The sequence below is a fragment of the Lissotriton helveticus genome, chromosome 10 (genome assembly GCF_964261635.1).
Source record: "Lissotriton helveticus chromosome 10, aLisHel1.1, whole genome shotgun sequence".
In the NCBI taxonomy this organism is placed as follows: domain Eukaryota; kingdom Metazoa; phylum Chordata; class Amphibia; order Caudata; family Salamandridae; genus Lissotriton; species Lissotriton helveticus.
This window is the reverse complement of record NC_136071.1, coordinates 407,160,161-407,174,805: the sequence shown is the minus strand read 5'-3', so window position 1 is coordinate 407,174,805 and position 14,645 is coordinate 407,160,161. Positions and strand designations below refer to the sequence as shown.

The 14,645-nt window shown below is 46.0% G+C and overlaps 1 protein-coding gene and 1 pseudogene across 2 annotated transcripts; both read right to left on the bottom strand.

Moving 5' to 3' along the window:
* Positions 1-275: 275 nt before the first annotated feature.
* Positions 276-14,437, bottom strand: LOC144784231 (syncytin-2-like). 2 transcript variants are annotated; one of them, XM_078662883.1, is made up of 2 exons: positions 14,329-14,437; positions 276-2,845 (listed from the first exon to the last, which is right to left on the bottom strand). In XM_078662883.1, the coding sequence occupies exon 2, from the start codon at positions 2,757-2,759 to the stop codon at positions 1,656-1,658; it is 1,104 nt and encodes a 367-aa protein (XP_078519009.1). In that variant the 5' UTR covers positions 2,760-2,845; positions 14,329-14,437; the 3' UTR covers positions 276-1,655. The 2 variants fall into 2 exon arrangements, with proteins under 2 accessions (XP_078519009.1, XP_078519008.1); XM_078662882.1 differs by having other exon boundaries at positions 276-4,478; positions 14,329-14,372.
* Positions 4,969-6,535, bottom strand: LOC144785286 (uncharacterized; annotated as a pseudogene).
* Positions 14,438-14,645: the final 208 nt, after the last annotated feature.

Genomic DNA, 14,645 nt, shown 5'->3' with positions numbered 1-14,645 from the left:
GCTGCTTGGAAGCGCCGGAGCTGGATTTCTCGGCAGGAAAAAAGCAGCGTCTCTCTCTCTCAGCGCGTCAGGAAGGAGGGGCAGCGTCTGTGGGCTTCGCTCTCAGCTGGGCTCCTCGGCAAGTCTCGCTGCTCCTATCTCGTCACCACCGCGTGTGTTTGCTTAAGGCAATGTCGGTAATATTTATACCTGAAAGGTGCCGAGATTGACGTAAGGATGGACATAAATACGAACTGATCGTTAGCACATTCTTTACTGAAGTTCTCGGTGAAATTGTCGGAGGGGATGATTAATTAGGGGCAGGCGGGGCCAGGGGTCTGGAGCAGCAGCTCAGAAGCCGCGCTGGAGAGACTGTGAAAGGGAACTAAGGGGAATAGGACGGCTTAATTTGTAACCGGTGCTCCTGGAATGCTTGCTCTAAAAACAGGAAATAAACATATATATGAGCTGTTGGAGACTGAAGCTTGAGAGTTGTACAATTTATTTGAAGACACAGCTTCTAGGAACAATCACAGTTTGAATATTTGAATATACTGAGTAAAGGTTTACATTTGCTAAGAGAGAGAAAAGTTGCTTTAAGGTACACTTGTGAGTTTTGAGGCAGATTGAATAAAAACGGTTGTGCTTGTTACATAGATGAATACTCACATTTGCTTATAAGTGTAATCCTGTAAGATACATTAGAATGCAGAGTACATGTTATTTATCATTAGGTACGCTCACAATGCTATAACAGTGAGATTTCCTAAGACCACAATATGAATGCTTAAATGTAGAGAACAAGTTAAAAAGCACATTTGCAGATATAAAATGATTTGTCTAAAAAGTAGTTAAAACATAATACAAAAATATTTACATACATAAAATATGAACATTTGATCAAGGGCCCTTGGAGACAACTCTCAGTCTGAATACCTACAAACAGACGAGAAGTTGCCCGCTGATGTTTTTGCGGGGCTCCTTCTTATACTGTCCAAAACACATGAGACTATAATTACGTAATGTCACGCCACCACGTAGTCCATACCCCTCCATTGTCATTTACTGGCCTGCCTTGTACCCTTTCCCACCCGTAAGGTTTGGTAGGCCTTTTTCCTGTAATTGTACATATTCCAGTCTAGACTGAGACCTGCCACTTGACTGGAAGTTTATTATTAAACTATCAATGGACGACAGAATCGTGCAAGTATTGCTTCGAGGGGCTCTATTCATGTGTCAATCAGGCAGTTTGCGATAATATTTCGCCACAATTATCCTCAGTTTATCGGATATCTTGCTTGACGTAGTTGTGGCGCGAGCTTCCCTTATTCTATTCATGGCTTAGGTGGGGGACGTGGGGTGTGTTGCAAGATTTATTGAGGAACTTGACTTCTACAGCTTGTGGGAAATGTACAATGAGGTGGGGGCCTGGTAGGGGTGCGGGTCCTTGCAGACAAGAGCAGCTGGGTGAAGTTTGGGTCAGACCTGCTTTCTGCTTCTGCTTAAGCTAAGAGAAAATGGCAGTGCTCAGGGCAATGTAGCTGAGGCCTGTAACTGCTAAGTAGCAGGGCCTACACTGGGGTCATGTTGTGCAGGTGATAGATGTGACCTAGGATAGCTTATGCAGGTAAAAATCACCCTCCAACATTCCCCCCTCAGGTTCAAATTTGAACCTATCAGACATCTTTAAACACCATTCGAACTGCATACTTGGCTGGAGACGGGGGAAGTGGCCAGGGCGAGTCACAAAGAGGCTGTTCCTCTGAATCTTTGTCCTGCACTTTTCCTGAATCTGCATCTGTTTTCCCTAAATTATCACACATTGTCTCATAGGGACGCATCAAGTCTCCCTGTGATGAATGTGGTGGGACTCTATGCACCTGGGCCTGATACTGACTATTCACAGGAATGTCTGGCAATGGGCGGGAGTCAGGAATGGTCAATTCCACTATACTCATCATTGTCGTCTCTCCATTATCTCCCTTATCCCTACGTATTCCAGTATATGACCCTGAGCCTACATAATTCATCCCTATCATTTGAGAACTAAATCTCTTTACACAGTATATCAGCATCTGTGTTCCAAAACACAACAACAACAGCACACAGAAAATTGGCATTAAAAATTTAAGCACTGCAGACAGCCATGAAGGCATCCAGTTCAAATCGAACCAGCCATTTACAAGATCTGCGTCAGCACCTCCTTCCTCATGCATCTCTTTCCCCAGGTTGTCCAAATCCTCGATGGCCTTCGTGAGTGTTCCGTTGTCAGCATCGTTCGCTAAAATGAAAGTACAGCAGGATTTTCCCACCTTTGCACACACACCACCATTCATCGCTGTTAACTGGTCTAGAACATATCTGTGCTCTAGAACCATAAGTCGTAGGGGTCGAAGTTCTTCTTTCACGGCGTTGAACCCATCCCGGGTGTTATTGATGAGTTGCATTAGTTCATATCTGGTCACTTGCAGCCAGCGAGCATTGGCTTTAGTCTGGAACATGGGGATAACTCCCCCAAAGAAAAGTTCTGCATCGTTGAAGAGTCTGTAATCCTGAGGTATTTTGTGAAAAGGGCCATCAGAGAAGTATTTCATTATTTCTCTTTTCCCACGATGAAGCAGGGTAACATCATCTGCCATTGGGTGTGTGTGGATGCGGGAAATGTTCGCTGCAGGGACAACAAGATGTAGTTCATGCATTGTTACAATGGAACATAGTCCTTGCCAGTGGGGGGGCAGCTGCAGATAGATGTGCTCGCCGCATGCCCAATAGATGTCCATGAGACTAGAAGTACCGTGCTGGAGGTCAAAATTAAACACTGTGTGACTGCAGTTTGTGTTTCGGCCCACAGGCACTGTTCCGGTACCTAGGAAGCAAAGGAGAGGAGACTTAAGTTTGTATGCTCTTTTAGGTTTGTACTTTGTACCTTCATTGAGAGTGTATCTTCTAGTTTCTTGTGCCCATATCTCTGCACATTCCCTCCCAATAGTCACATTGGTATAATGCTTATGTTCCTGACCTACAACCGGGCTACCTAAGGAGGCTGCCTTGCATATTAATTCATGTGGCCCATTCCATCTGTTATTAAAATATATATTGGCCCACAGGCGCAGAACGGGTCTCCACTGACAAGGGCATGTGTCATGGGTATGGTTAGTCTGTTGATATTCGGGCGTGTGGCATTTCGATGGGGGTGTTGGGAAGGTGAAGTATCCTAGCTTTTTAAACTGATACTCCCAGACCTGCATCAAATTAGCAGGTACTCCCATTTCATGGTAAACTTCCATTCTCCTTTCAAATTCTACTGGATCAGAAACGACAGTGAATGTAACATACTTGTTATCCCACTCTGAGGCGTTTACATATGCCGTATTAATTTGTGCTGACTGGAGCTGTATCTGACCATGTATGCGACAAAGGAACAGGTGTAGGAGACATTTGGCAGTGGACGGTGGAATCTCTTTGGGAATGAGCAATTTGTCTGCACCTACAGCATGTGGAATGTATGAGCACACAAAGCAGGAATCATTCGTGGCTTTCCTCCCCACCTCCCTCATTTCTCTGTACCACATATTATCTAACAATGCGTTATGGGTACCATCATTTTGTACTGACACGCCAGGGCGCTGGGAGGAAAAATCAGGCATAGAGTGTTGTTCGAATGTATACACAACTGTGTCCTGGAGATCACTGACCCAGTTTGAGACTTGTTCTGTGTCTTTCTCCTTACGTTGTGTGCGAGGGGTGTATCTCCTTGGTGTTTTATTGCGACCCATCTTATACCTGACACTCCTTTTATGCTGACGGAAACGTCTAGAGACACCTTTCCCAGGGGCATTCACAGTGATATCAAGTACCCTGTCCCACTCGGTGTGGTCTACAGAGGGTGTGGAAGGTGTCGCGGGTACAGGGGTGGTGCAGCCATTGCTGGTGCATTCCTCATCTAGTATGTTACCAGGACTCGTTTCAGGCATGTTGTTTTCTACTAAGATGGTAGGCCTAATTTTGCTTGATATAGCCTTTTCTCTCTCTGCTTGTAAAGCAAGCCAATGAAATATAGCCATTGAAGCAACGAACATAACAAAGAATAACAATACAATAATACATATCTTTTTAATAGAGATCCTGGAGGGAGATGTTGGTCTGTTGCTGTTTCTTATCCCGTAGGCTCTCATACGTTCTCCATAGTCTTTATCCTGGATTGTCATGGGAAATGGAATGCCCTCCTTTCGATAAATGTTCAAGTCTCTGATGGTGCCGGGTGGATCCTCACATGGTTCAGATGAACCCATGCTTTACGTTCGGCAATTCGGACCGCAGTGGGTGAAGAGTCAATGACCAGGTAAGGTCCCTCGTACTTAGGGTCTCTCCACTTCCGCACTTGCTTCTTTATGAAGATTTGTGTTCCAGGGCGGATGGGCAAAAGTTCATTGGAAATTGTGCCGTCCTTGCTGGTGCTGTCCTTTTTCTTGGTCTTGGATGTCTGAATAGAAAGAAATCTAGCAGCACGGGTTAGGGCACACAAGTAATCAAATAATTCAGCTTTCACAATCTCAGAAGACGTTTCATTGTCTACTTTAGGTCTGGTGGAAGGAACAACTGTATTCATTGATCTGCCAGTGACAAGCTGGTGAGGTGTGAGGTGATGATCAGAGCTGGGGCTGTTCCTGAGTGCAAACAAAGCAATTGGGAGGCAATAGAGCCATTTTTTCCCAATTGTGGCGCTTATCTTGCTGATCTTGGCTTTGAGCAATCCGTTGAGGCGCTCACAGATACCATTGCTTTGTGGGTGATAGGCTGAAGTAAGTTTATGTTTTATTCCTAACATGGTGGCTATTATCTCAAAGATGGAGTTTGAAAAATGTCCGCCATTGTCACTGCGGATGGATTCTGGCAATCCCCAGCGACATATGACCTCACGAAGTAGGAAGGTAGCTGCGGCCTTAGCGTCACAATGGACACATGGTCCAGCCTCAATCCATCGTGAGAAGGGACATACTACCACGATGAGGTATCGGTAGTTGTGACATCTGTCAAGCATGTCCACATAGTCAATGTGGAGTTCCCTAAAGGGACCCTTAGGCCTTGGTATTGTTGAAGCAACTGTTTTCATAGCTGGGTTGGGTGAATACTGCTGACAGATAAGGCACTGATGAACAAAGAGTTGTATCTGTTCATGTGCATTGGGGATGAACCATTCTGCCTGCAGGTTAGAGGACATGATATCACGAGGGACATGTGTAGGAAGGTGCAGCTGGGTAAGTGCTACTTGCAAAAGAGCCTGTGGCATGACAGGCTTCCCTGTCATTGTCTGTCTGTAAATGAAATCTGAGGCATCCTGTTGTACTCCCCTCTTCTTCCACAACTCTTTTTCTTCAGCTTGGGCACTTTCTTGTATCTCTCTGAGGTGCAACTGTGCAATGATGTCAAATTGCTGTGTGTCATCAATTGTATATGGAAGTGTTGAATCAGGTGTATCTGGGAGTGGTGACTCACTTGTGTCCTCAGCTGCTTCTTGTGTATCTTCCTGCGCTATTGGGTGTGCATCTTTGGCAAGCAAAATGGGGGTGCAGTCAGTCTGTGTCGGGGATAGTGACTGTGTACAACTCTGGCCTTTGGCTGCTGCTTTAGCAGCCCAATCAGCCATTGCATTTCCTCTGGAAACAAAATCTTGGCCGTTCGTGTGCGCTGCACATTTCACTACTGCTACCTCTGCTGGCAGTGTCAGAGAATCAATTAGTTCTTCAAGTAACTGTTTATGCATTACAGGCGTGCCATCCGTTTTAAGAAACCCGCGCCTTTTCCATCTCAATATGCTGGAATGCGTTGTTGTGGTGACATATGCTGAATCAGAGTACACAGTAATTCTCTCATCAGCTCCATGCTGCAGCGCTGCTATTAATGCAACCAACTCTGCTGCCTGGGCTGAGTAATGGGGTGGCAATGTAATCTGCTGTACAATGTCCAGAGAATCTGAAGAGTTATTCTGTTGCGCTCTGACTACAGCTGCTCCAGTGTGTCTTATCCCTGTCTCTTGATCAATAGTGGAAGAACCATCAACAAAGTAAATTATACTGTCTGGTAATGGGTCCTCCTTTGCTGTACCTGACTCATCTGGGCAGTATGTGGCACAATCATGGGTGTCATCATCAGCTGTCGCAATTGGATGGGCAAAGAACGTGGCTGGGTTTACAGTGTGGCATTTTACAACCTTCAACGATGGTAATGACAGTATGACTTCATATCCTGACACTCTTTGTGTGGTAAGAGTTGTTTTAGCTTTCTGTATTATTGCAAAAACAGCATGCTCAGTGTACAACGTCAGAGGGGAGCCCATGACTATGGGGGTGCTTTTCTCAACGGCAAATGCTGCTGTGGAAAGAGCCTGTTCACAAGGATAGTGGCCTTTCATCACTGAGTCCAACATGCCACTGAAGTATGCAATTGGTTTGGGACCCAAGGGGTATTTCTGGGTGAGGACTGCTGTCATGACCTGTCCATTACAGTGCGTGAACAGATAGAATTCCTTTGTATAATCTGGAGATCCCAACACTGGTGCATTTGTAATCTCATCTTTTAATTTTACAAAGGCTGATGTCATTTCAGGTGTCCAGTCAATCTTGTTATGCCTGTCCTTAGCTGTTTTGACAGCTTTCAGGAGTGGTGCTGTTATAGTAGAATAATCAAAAACCCACTGCCTGACATAGTTCACTAGTCCTAGGAACTTTTGCATGTCTTTAACTGTCTGTGGTTCCGGAGTATTCCTTATTGCTTCTACTCTTCCTGGCGTAACTCTTCTTCCTGAGGCTGAGATCAGTTGACCTAAATATTGTACTTCTTCCTGACAGTATTGTAGTTTTTGCTTGTCTACTTTGTATCCTCTATGTGCTAGTGTTGTAAGTAGAGCAATTGTATCTTTTCTGCACTCTTGCTCTGTTGCACTGCAGAGGAGTATGTCATCGACATATTGCAGCAAAGTGCTGTCACATTGGAAATTTGACAAGTCATCCTTGACAACTCTGTTAAACACACTGGGGGACTCACAATAGCCCTGAGGGAGCCTTTTGTAGCAAAATTGCCTATTTCTGAATACAAATGCGAACAGAAACTGGCTTTCAGGATGCAGTGGGACACTGAAAAAAGCATTTTTCAGGTCAATGACGGAAAAGTATTTTGCATTTTGTGGGATGTTTGTAAGGATCACTGAAGGGTCAGGGACGATGGGAAACTCTGGTATCACTATGCTGTTAATCGAGCGAAGATCATGAACCAGCCTCCATTGATTTGTTTGTTGTTTTCTCACAGGAAACAGACAGGTGTTGCAAGGTGAGATACAAGGATATATCACACCTTGATCCAGTAATGCCTGAATCGTAGGGGCTATTCCTTCTTCAGCTTCTTTGGACAAAGGGTATTGGCGCATTCTGGGAAGAATGGCGCCAGGTTTCAGTGTCACTTTGAATGGTTCTGCCGATTGAATGAGCCCCACATCATTGGGACCTGTAGTCCAAAGGATGTCGGGCACCTGAGCTAGGTCTGAGTCACGTGCAGTATCAATTACTGTGGGTTGTGTTGGTGTTCTGATTTCAACTGTCACTGACACGGGGACTGGGTTCTGATATACAATGTCTTCACTATCACCGAATAGTTCTTGATCTGTAATGTTTCTCACCTGATGTCCAGGCTCAATAAAAATGACACAGGCCCATGAGTGGTCAAAGTCATCTCCTGCTATAAAGACTCCATATGTCGATGTTATGTTAAAACATTGTATTCCTAGGATCATATTTTTGTCTGGTGTTGGCATATTCTGTGACTGAGGACGGAAAAGAAATTCTTTGGGTAGCTGTACAGTGCGCCCTGCCATTTCTGGTGAATTGGCAATGACCATTTGCACAACTGTGGAGAATGCTAGTTCATCCACTGGGCGAGCTCTTATTTGGTCTCTCATAGAAGAGTCCACGGTGACAGCCATCATTCTTGTCAGTGACGTGCCAGGAATGGAGCAAGTCATTGTGCCTTTTTCATCAAATTGAATTGTCATGTTTAATTTGGCCATAAGATCGCGGCCCAATAAATTCACGGGGGACTGTGTTGAATAAAGCAGTCGCTGCTGAATGCTTTTGCCTCCTATTTTCATTGGTACCGGCTTGGTGAAAGGGACCCTTGTAATTGCCCCAGAGAAACCCTGTGTGTCTACGCTTTGATTGGAGATAGGCAGTGCTCCCTCTGTTATACAGGAAAATGTTGCACCTGTGTCAATCAAAAAACTATACGTTTTGTTGTTGATCGTGACATACACAACTGGGTCCTTTCTGATGTCTGTGAGGCACGATAACAAGGGACACACTAGGGTCTTCTGTGGGCTTTCCTAGCTGGTATATCTTCCAGCCTGATGTTGCTGAATGGTACCCTGCAGAACCGGATTGGTGGGCTGCAGTACTGTGGTTCCCTGAGGTACAAGAACCTGTGTCTGTGGCACCATTTGGTACATAGGCACCTGTTGTTGAACCAGTTGTGGCTGTGTCTGTTGGACTGGTGTCTGTACTTGTACTTGCTGCAACATTGGCTGTTGCTGCCCTGCAGACGGGTAGGTGTACACTACATTTGGCTGCAGTGGCTGTGTCTGCTGCTGAACGTATTGCACTGGTACCTGAACTTGCTGTGGTTGCCCTCTGCTTGCTATTTCTTCAGCATACATTTTAGTGCGGCATTCCCTTATCATGTGTCCTGGTCGCTGACAGTAGTAACACAGTGGAGGTCCTGGCTGCTGTGTGGGTCTATAGTTGCCCATCCCTCTACCTCTTCCTCGCATTCCAGTATTTGATGACCTTGGTTGTCTGTTATCATAATACTGCTGTTGCCTCTCATTGCTTTTGGGGTGTTGTGCCTGTGTCTGCTGTGCTGCTGCCTGCGTGTTTCCTTGTACTGCACTCTGGGTAGTCTGTGGAATTTGGGTGACAGTAGTCATTTGACCCACTGGTGTGGCTACCATTATTGTGTCCACAGCCTCCCTTTTCTTTAATTTCTGTTGCACTAATTTAGCTGCAGCATTTTCAATGGCCACCTGCCTCTTCTTCTCCTGCTCTTGCTCCTTCTTACAGTAGTGAATGATATGGTGTTGTATTTCTGCCCATGGTTTGCATTCCATTGCTACTATTCCATCTAACTTATCTTGCACAGCAGTTGGCAGTCCCTTTTTAATTGTATGGTAGAAGAACCTACAGTTACCTCCTGTCACATCCCATTTCTCTCCTAATTCCTGTTGCCATTTTTCCTTCATTCTAGTAATGTATTGTGCTGGATCTTCATTGCTTTGCATTGTCTGGGACATTAGGGACCCGATGTCTGGGACATCAGGAAATTTTCTACGCAGCTCTCTCCACAGGGCAGACCTTATTGTATTAAAGGGGTTACCATCCAATTCTAAGTTTGTGATGGAAAGCCTGTGGTCAATACGTGTGAACATTTCCTCTGCATCTTCTCCTATCAGGGAAACGAGCAGACTTTTCACATCTCCAGCAGCCAATGGCACCCCTGCAGTGTTTTTCTCAAAGGCTTGTATCCACTTCCCAGCACCCTCTGTGAGGGGCGGAAGTTGCTTCTTTAAATTATCCTTGTCCATAAGGGACCAAGGGGTGTAGATGGGACGGTCCTTGATATTTTTATATAGCAGTGGCAGCTGGCGCAGCACCCCTGTGGGCCTTGTGCTGTCATACCTGCGTGCATATTTCTGCCATATTCTCAAGCCTCTGCGCATGTAGTTGTAATCCCAGTCTTCATCCCCCTCCCCCCTCAAGATACAGTCTTCAGCTGTTGCCATGTCCTCAGGGTGGAAAGACCCTTCTCGAGGCCACACCATCATTTGGGGGGCTTTATTTTCTGTCCATTCTGCCAAGTCATCTGAGAATTTGTCAGCATAATAGTTACTCCCTTCTCCTAGCACCACTATCTCATATGGCGTCAGATCTTTGGATGACAGCTGTCCTGGCCTACTAATGGCCATGTTGTACAGTGCTCCAGATCTGGTGGTGCGCAGGCGTGCTTTACCTATTACGTCATATTCCTCTGGGTTGTCGTCAGGTCTCCCATGGTTACCTAGAACTGCGAGATGTTCTACTTCTGTCCTTCTCTGCCTGTACCTCCTTTCTGCTCGCTCAAGTACTTCAGCCAGTTCTAAATTGTCTCTTTCTATCCCTGGTGCTACTATTCTACGTGGTGTGGCTACTGGTGGTGATGCCTGGCGTACCGGTGTCTGTGGCAGCGATCTCTGGGGGTTGTAGTTAGGGAATTGTGGAGGGGCTTGTGTTTGATTAGCTGCTGTGTCGCTCTGTGGTTGGGCTTCACAATCTAATTGTATCCATGGCCCCTGCTGTGGCCTTATTGCTAAGATCCCTCCCTTGTGTGACCTTACCTCGTTTGTACCACCTGCTACTTCATTGAGTGTCAGTTGTTGTTGTTGCTTTTCCCTAAACTGGCCTACCTCACCCATTAGTTCAGTCATTCTGTCCTCTCCTCTACCTTTCTGCAATGGCCGCCGCTGATCAGTTACTGTATTGTCAGTGGTGTTTCTTGAGCAGTGTGCAAGTGGCACACCCTCAACTGCTCTGCCTGTTCTGTGGTATAAGTCTTGTTCTGTCCTCCACCTAATGATGTCTCTATTAGTGATTGCTTCAGAGAGGCGTTGTTCGCCCTCCCTGTTTTCTTCATAGAACTGTATCTGGTGTTCCTCCTCTCTGTTGGGACCAGGGTTAAGGGGTCGCCACTCCTCATAGTGTTGTTGTGCATCGAATTGTTGCCGGATGGGGGACAGAAACGGGCCATATTGTCTGGCCCCAGCTCCGGAGGTGTTGAGTTCCCTAGTGACAGGTATTGGTGCTGGGCCGTGAGGCCTGGGGAGAGGCACGTGAGAGCTGTGCTGTGAACCGCCTGAGACCCTGTCATTCTCACGATCCTCTTCTGACTGGGGGCCTGGGGCACTAGGCGCAGGAGTCATCTTTATTGTAAATAGCGCGTCAATCTGACCTGGTATTCCAGATGTGGAACCCTGGACCACTGGGCTTTGGGCTCTCAGGAGTTGGTGAGTTTGTGCACTGTCTGGTCTATTGTCTTGTGTACTGTTTGCAATGTCTGGGGAGAGGATATCACGGTCTGGGACAGAGATATCTTCATGGCCTACGGCTGCCCTATCATTTGTTGTTTGTTCTAGGTCTGTTTTAAGAACCAGTTCGGGATAAATTCGAGATTCAGAGTAGGCTGGTGGGGGAGCTGTAGGCGTTTCGGGTGTTTGAGCTGTGGGCGCTTGGGCTGTGGGTGCTTCAGGCGTTTGGGCACTTGTGTCATTTTCCTTAAAGACAGCCCACATGGCGAGGGTGTCCTTGCGCTTTTTGAGTTTATTACCAGAGTATTTACCTTCCAAGAAAGTTCTCGCATGTTCTAACGCTATTTTATCAAAAGTCCCTTCTCTGGGCCAAGAATATGGCGCATTTCGTGTGAGTTCATGCAATTCATTACAGTGTTTCCTGATGCGCTTTCCTTGCTCTGTAAAGTTATTTATCACGTGTTCCAGGGGCGTTGCCATTGTTACTTAGCGTAGGGTGTGTAAAGGGAAAAAAGGTGTACCTCCACTGGGGGCTAAAGTCAGAGTCACCTTCTGTAAATCTGTTGTGTCTATTCCCAGAGTAGATATTAGTGCTAATATAACTGTACCCACCAGTGGTGGAACTTGGGCTGAGGATACTGAAGGATCCTCAGTAATGGTAGTAACGCTCCCGTTCTCTAAATGGATTGTGACTTCAAATGTATTGTTTTGCACGGGCTGTCTGTTCATATCCAGGAGTTATCTTGGGGGGCGGGTAAGTGGTGGCGGTGAAGCCTGACAACTGTGCTCACTGCTCACCATGCGGTTTTGTAAATATGCCCACAGTAGGGGGCAATGTGTTGTGAAGGGGTATCTCTGCAGGTGCTCAGTAATGCTGGGTGAAGGCTGTTGCCCCAGCTCCACGTGCAGCTCTTGGGCGTGTTGCTCACAGGCCAGGGGCAAGTCAGGAATGGACAGTCCCTGTAGGAGCAATGTTTGGAATTCGCAGTCTGATGAGGTACGAGAAACGTGTGGGTTTCCCTGTCTTTCCTGGCAACTTGTGCTCAGGGACGATGAAGTCACTAAGGGCGGGACGGTGAGGTCAATAGTTCTGCAACTCACTAAACTCTCCACTGAATGACTTACTTCTATTGAGGATTCTTCAATAGCATGTGGCGCTGGCAGGGACACTCGTGACGCTTGCAAGGGCTTGCGTGGTGTCTCTGCCAATGAAGTGGAACTCTGTGATACTTCACGTATGAGTTGACTATTGTCAATGAGGGGTGTGCGAGTCTGCACTGGGAGGCACAGTTGCGTCAGATGTAGTGTAGATATTTTTATCTCTGTGCCTTGCGTGAGTGGGAGTCCCAGCAGTGTCCACGCTTTAGCTACCAAGGGGATCTGGCGTTTGTCAAGTTTAGTAAGAGTTCGGGCGTTAGTGTCTTGTATTGCCACTATCTTATTGTCCACTATATGCAGGACCACCTCAGTCTTGTTCTGCCTATTCTGGCTCATCTGTAGTTTTATTTTTGTTTATATGTGCATATATGTACTATAAACTGGCTGACCTCCTGTCAGTTGTTTTCGGGGTTGGGGCAGTTTACCACAAGCACGATGCTTCTGTGATGACTGATTACCTCCTATACTCATGTAACCTATTCATTAGCGTGGAATGCAGTTAAAAAAGAAAACATTCTTATTTAGTCTAAACGATCTGTAGTAAAAATAACGCAGAGCACTTCCCTAAGACTTCCCTCGCAAAGCCTGCAGTGCTTCGTGGAGGGAAGGGGAAATCCTGAATGCCAGATGTACACACAGGGGAGCAGCAGCAAGAAGAAAAGAAAACAATATGTCTGTGTGACAGCCGTGGCGCTCGAAATGCTGTAGCTTATAAACTTTCTTCAGTTAGTCAGTGGCAGATCAACATACATGGGATACACAAAAATACATTTACAATCTCCCTAGTTATTGGATCTCGCTAAAACATAACCCAGTTTTCAAACGATGGCCACAAAATATATTAGCATATATATATATATCAATAGTATACTTTTGCTATGGTCAGCCTCTGTGCCAGCCAGTGACTCCTAACAAAAGAGACCATCAAAACAGTAAGGATCACACAAGTGTTCTTGTTCTATGAACCTAAATACATTCACCATTAAACACTAGGTGCTAACATGCAGGTCTGTGTTTGAACATATAATTAATAAGAGCATAAGTAAAATGTAAACATTTCAACAATTATATTACAAAAATCACGCTCTATGGCCACTAGAGTGTGCTAGAGTATCCTTTGTACATATGGGGTGCAGCAACAATAATTAACAAACCACTTTTAGCTTGGCAAAAAATATAATGCCTACAATATGAGTAAATAAGCTTGCTAGTCCCGCACAGAACTCTTCCCTGGACATACAGCAGGGGATATCACCGCTAAGCTAAGGAAAGATCAAAGGTCACGGTAGCTAATCGGACCTGCTGAAATTCCTTCTTTCTCATGGACTACTGACATGAGAGATTTCCTCGTCTCTGTCGCTCCTAACAGAGGATCACTTGCACGAATATATCGAAAAGATGCCAGACGCAACTCTTCCTTCCCTGTAACTTCAGAGGTTCCCTTTAAGCAGTAAGATGTATAATTCACCTTCACTCTTCCTTGACACCCTATTGTAGGTGTATCAAAGGCCCTCCCCCTGTGAGAGGAGGCTCCACCATAAGCTGAGAGACCTGCCACGTGCGGCTCTCCTTCCCTGTAACTTCAGAGGTTCCCTTTAAGCGCAGAAGGATGTATACTTCACCTTCTCTTCCTTGATACCCTATTGTAGGTGTATCAAAGGCCCTCCCCCAGAGAGGAGGCTTCACCATAAGCTGAGAGACCTGCCACGTGCGGCTCTCCTTCCCTGTATTCTATATGCAACAGGGGCTCCCTTTAACCGCTAAATAGATGCTGAATAAAAAAGCTAAAAATAAGGATGACAAACACAATCCTACTTTGTATTTACACGAGGCTTAGCAATAACATGCGACTATTCACAAAGCAAAGAGGAAATTCATGAATTTCACTAATCACCTAACCGTCAAGTTCAGTCTCCACATGGCACACAATCCCTTCCTCTGCGTGGAATCATATAACAAGGCTAACAGACAGGAAGCCTGGACCATTGGCAGAAGCACTGCTGCACTACAACACTGAATACCATTCGGCCGCACCCAAAAGAGAGAGAGACAGCGCAGCGGCGGGCAGACACAATAATATGTATGCTTACCCGTCAGCGCTGAGGTCCCCTCACAATGGTTCGGCAGGACGGTTGCGCAGGATCGTCTAGCAGTTTAGTACTTCCTCCTTAGGACCCAGCTGCATCCTGTCAGTTAAACTCCTTATTATCGCGTCCGAGGTCACCAAAATGTCGGAGGGGATGATTAATTAGGGGCAGGCGGGGCCAGGGGTCTGGAGCAGCAGCTCAGAAGCCGCGCTGGAGAGACTGTGAAAGGGAACTAAGGGGAATAGGACGGCTTAATTTGTAACCGGTGCTCCTGGAATGCTTGCTCTAAAAACAGGAAATAAACATATATATGAGCTGTT

Bases quoted from the DNA above. Each gene is read 5' to 3' on its own strand.
- LOC144784231 (XM_078662882.1), bottom strand. From the start codon at position 4,271: ATGGGTTCATCTGAACCATGTGAGGATCCACCCGGCACCATCAGAGAC.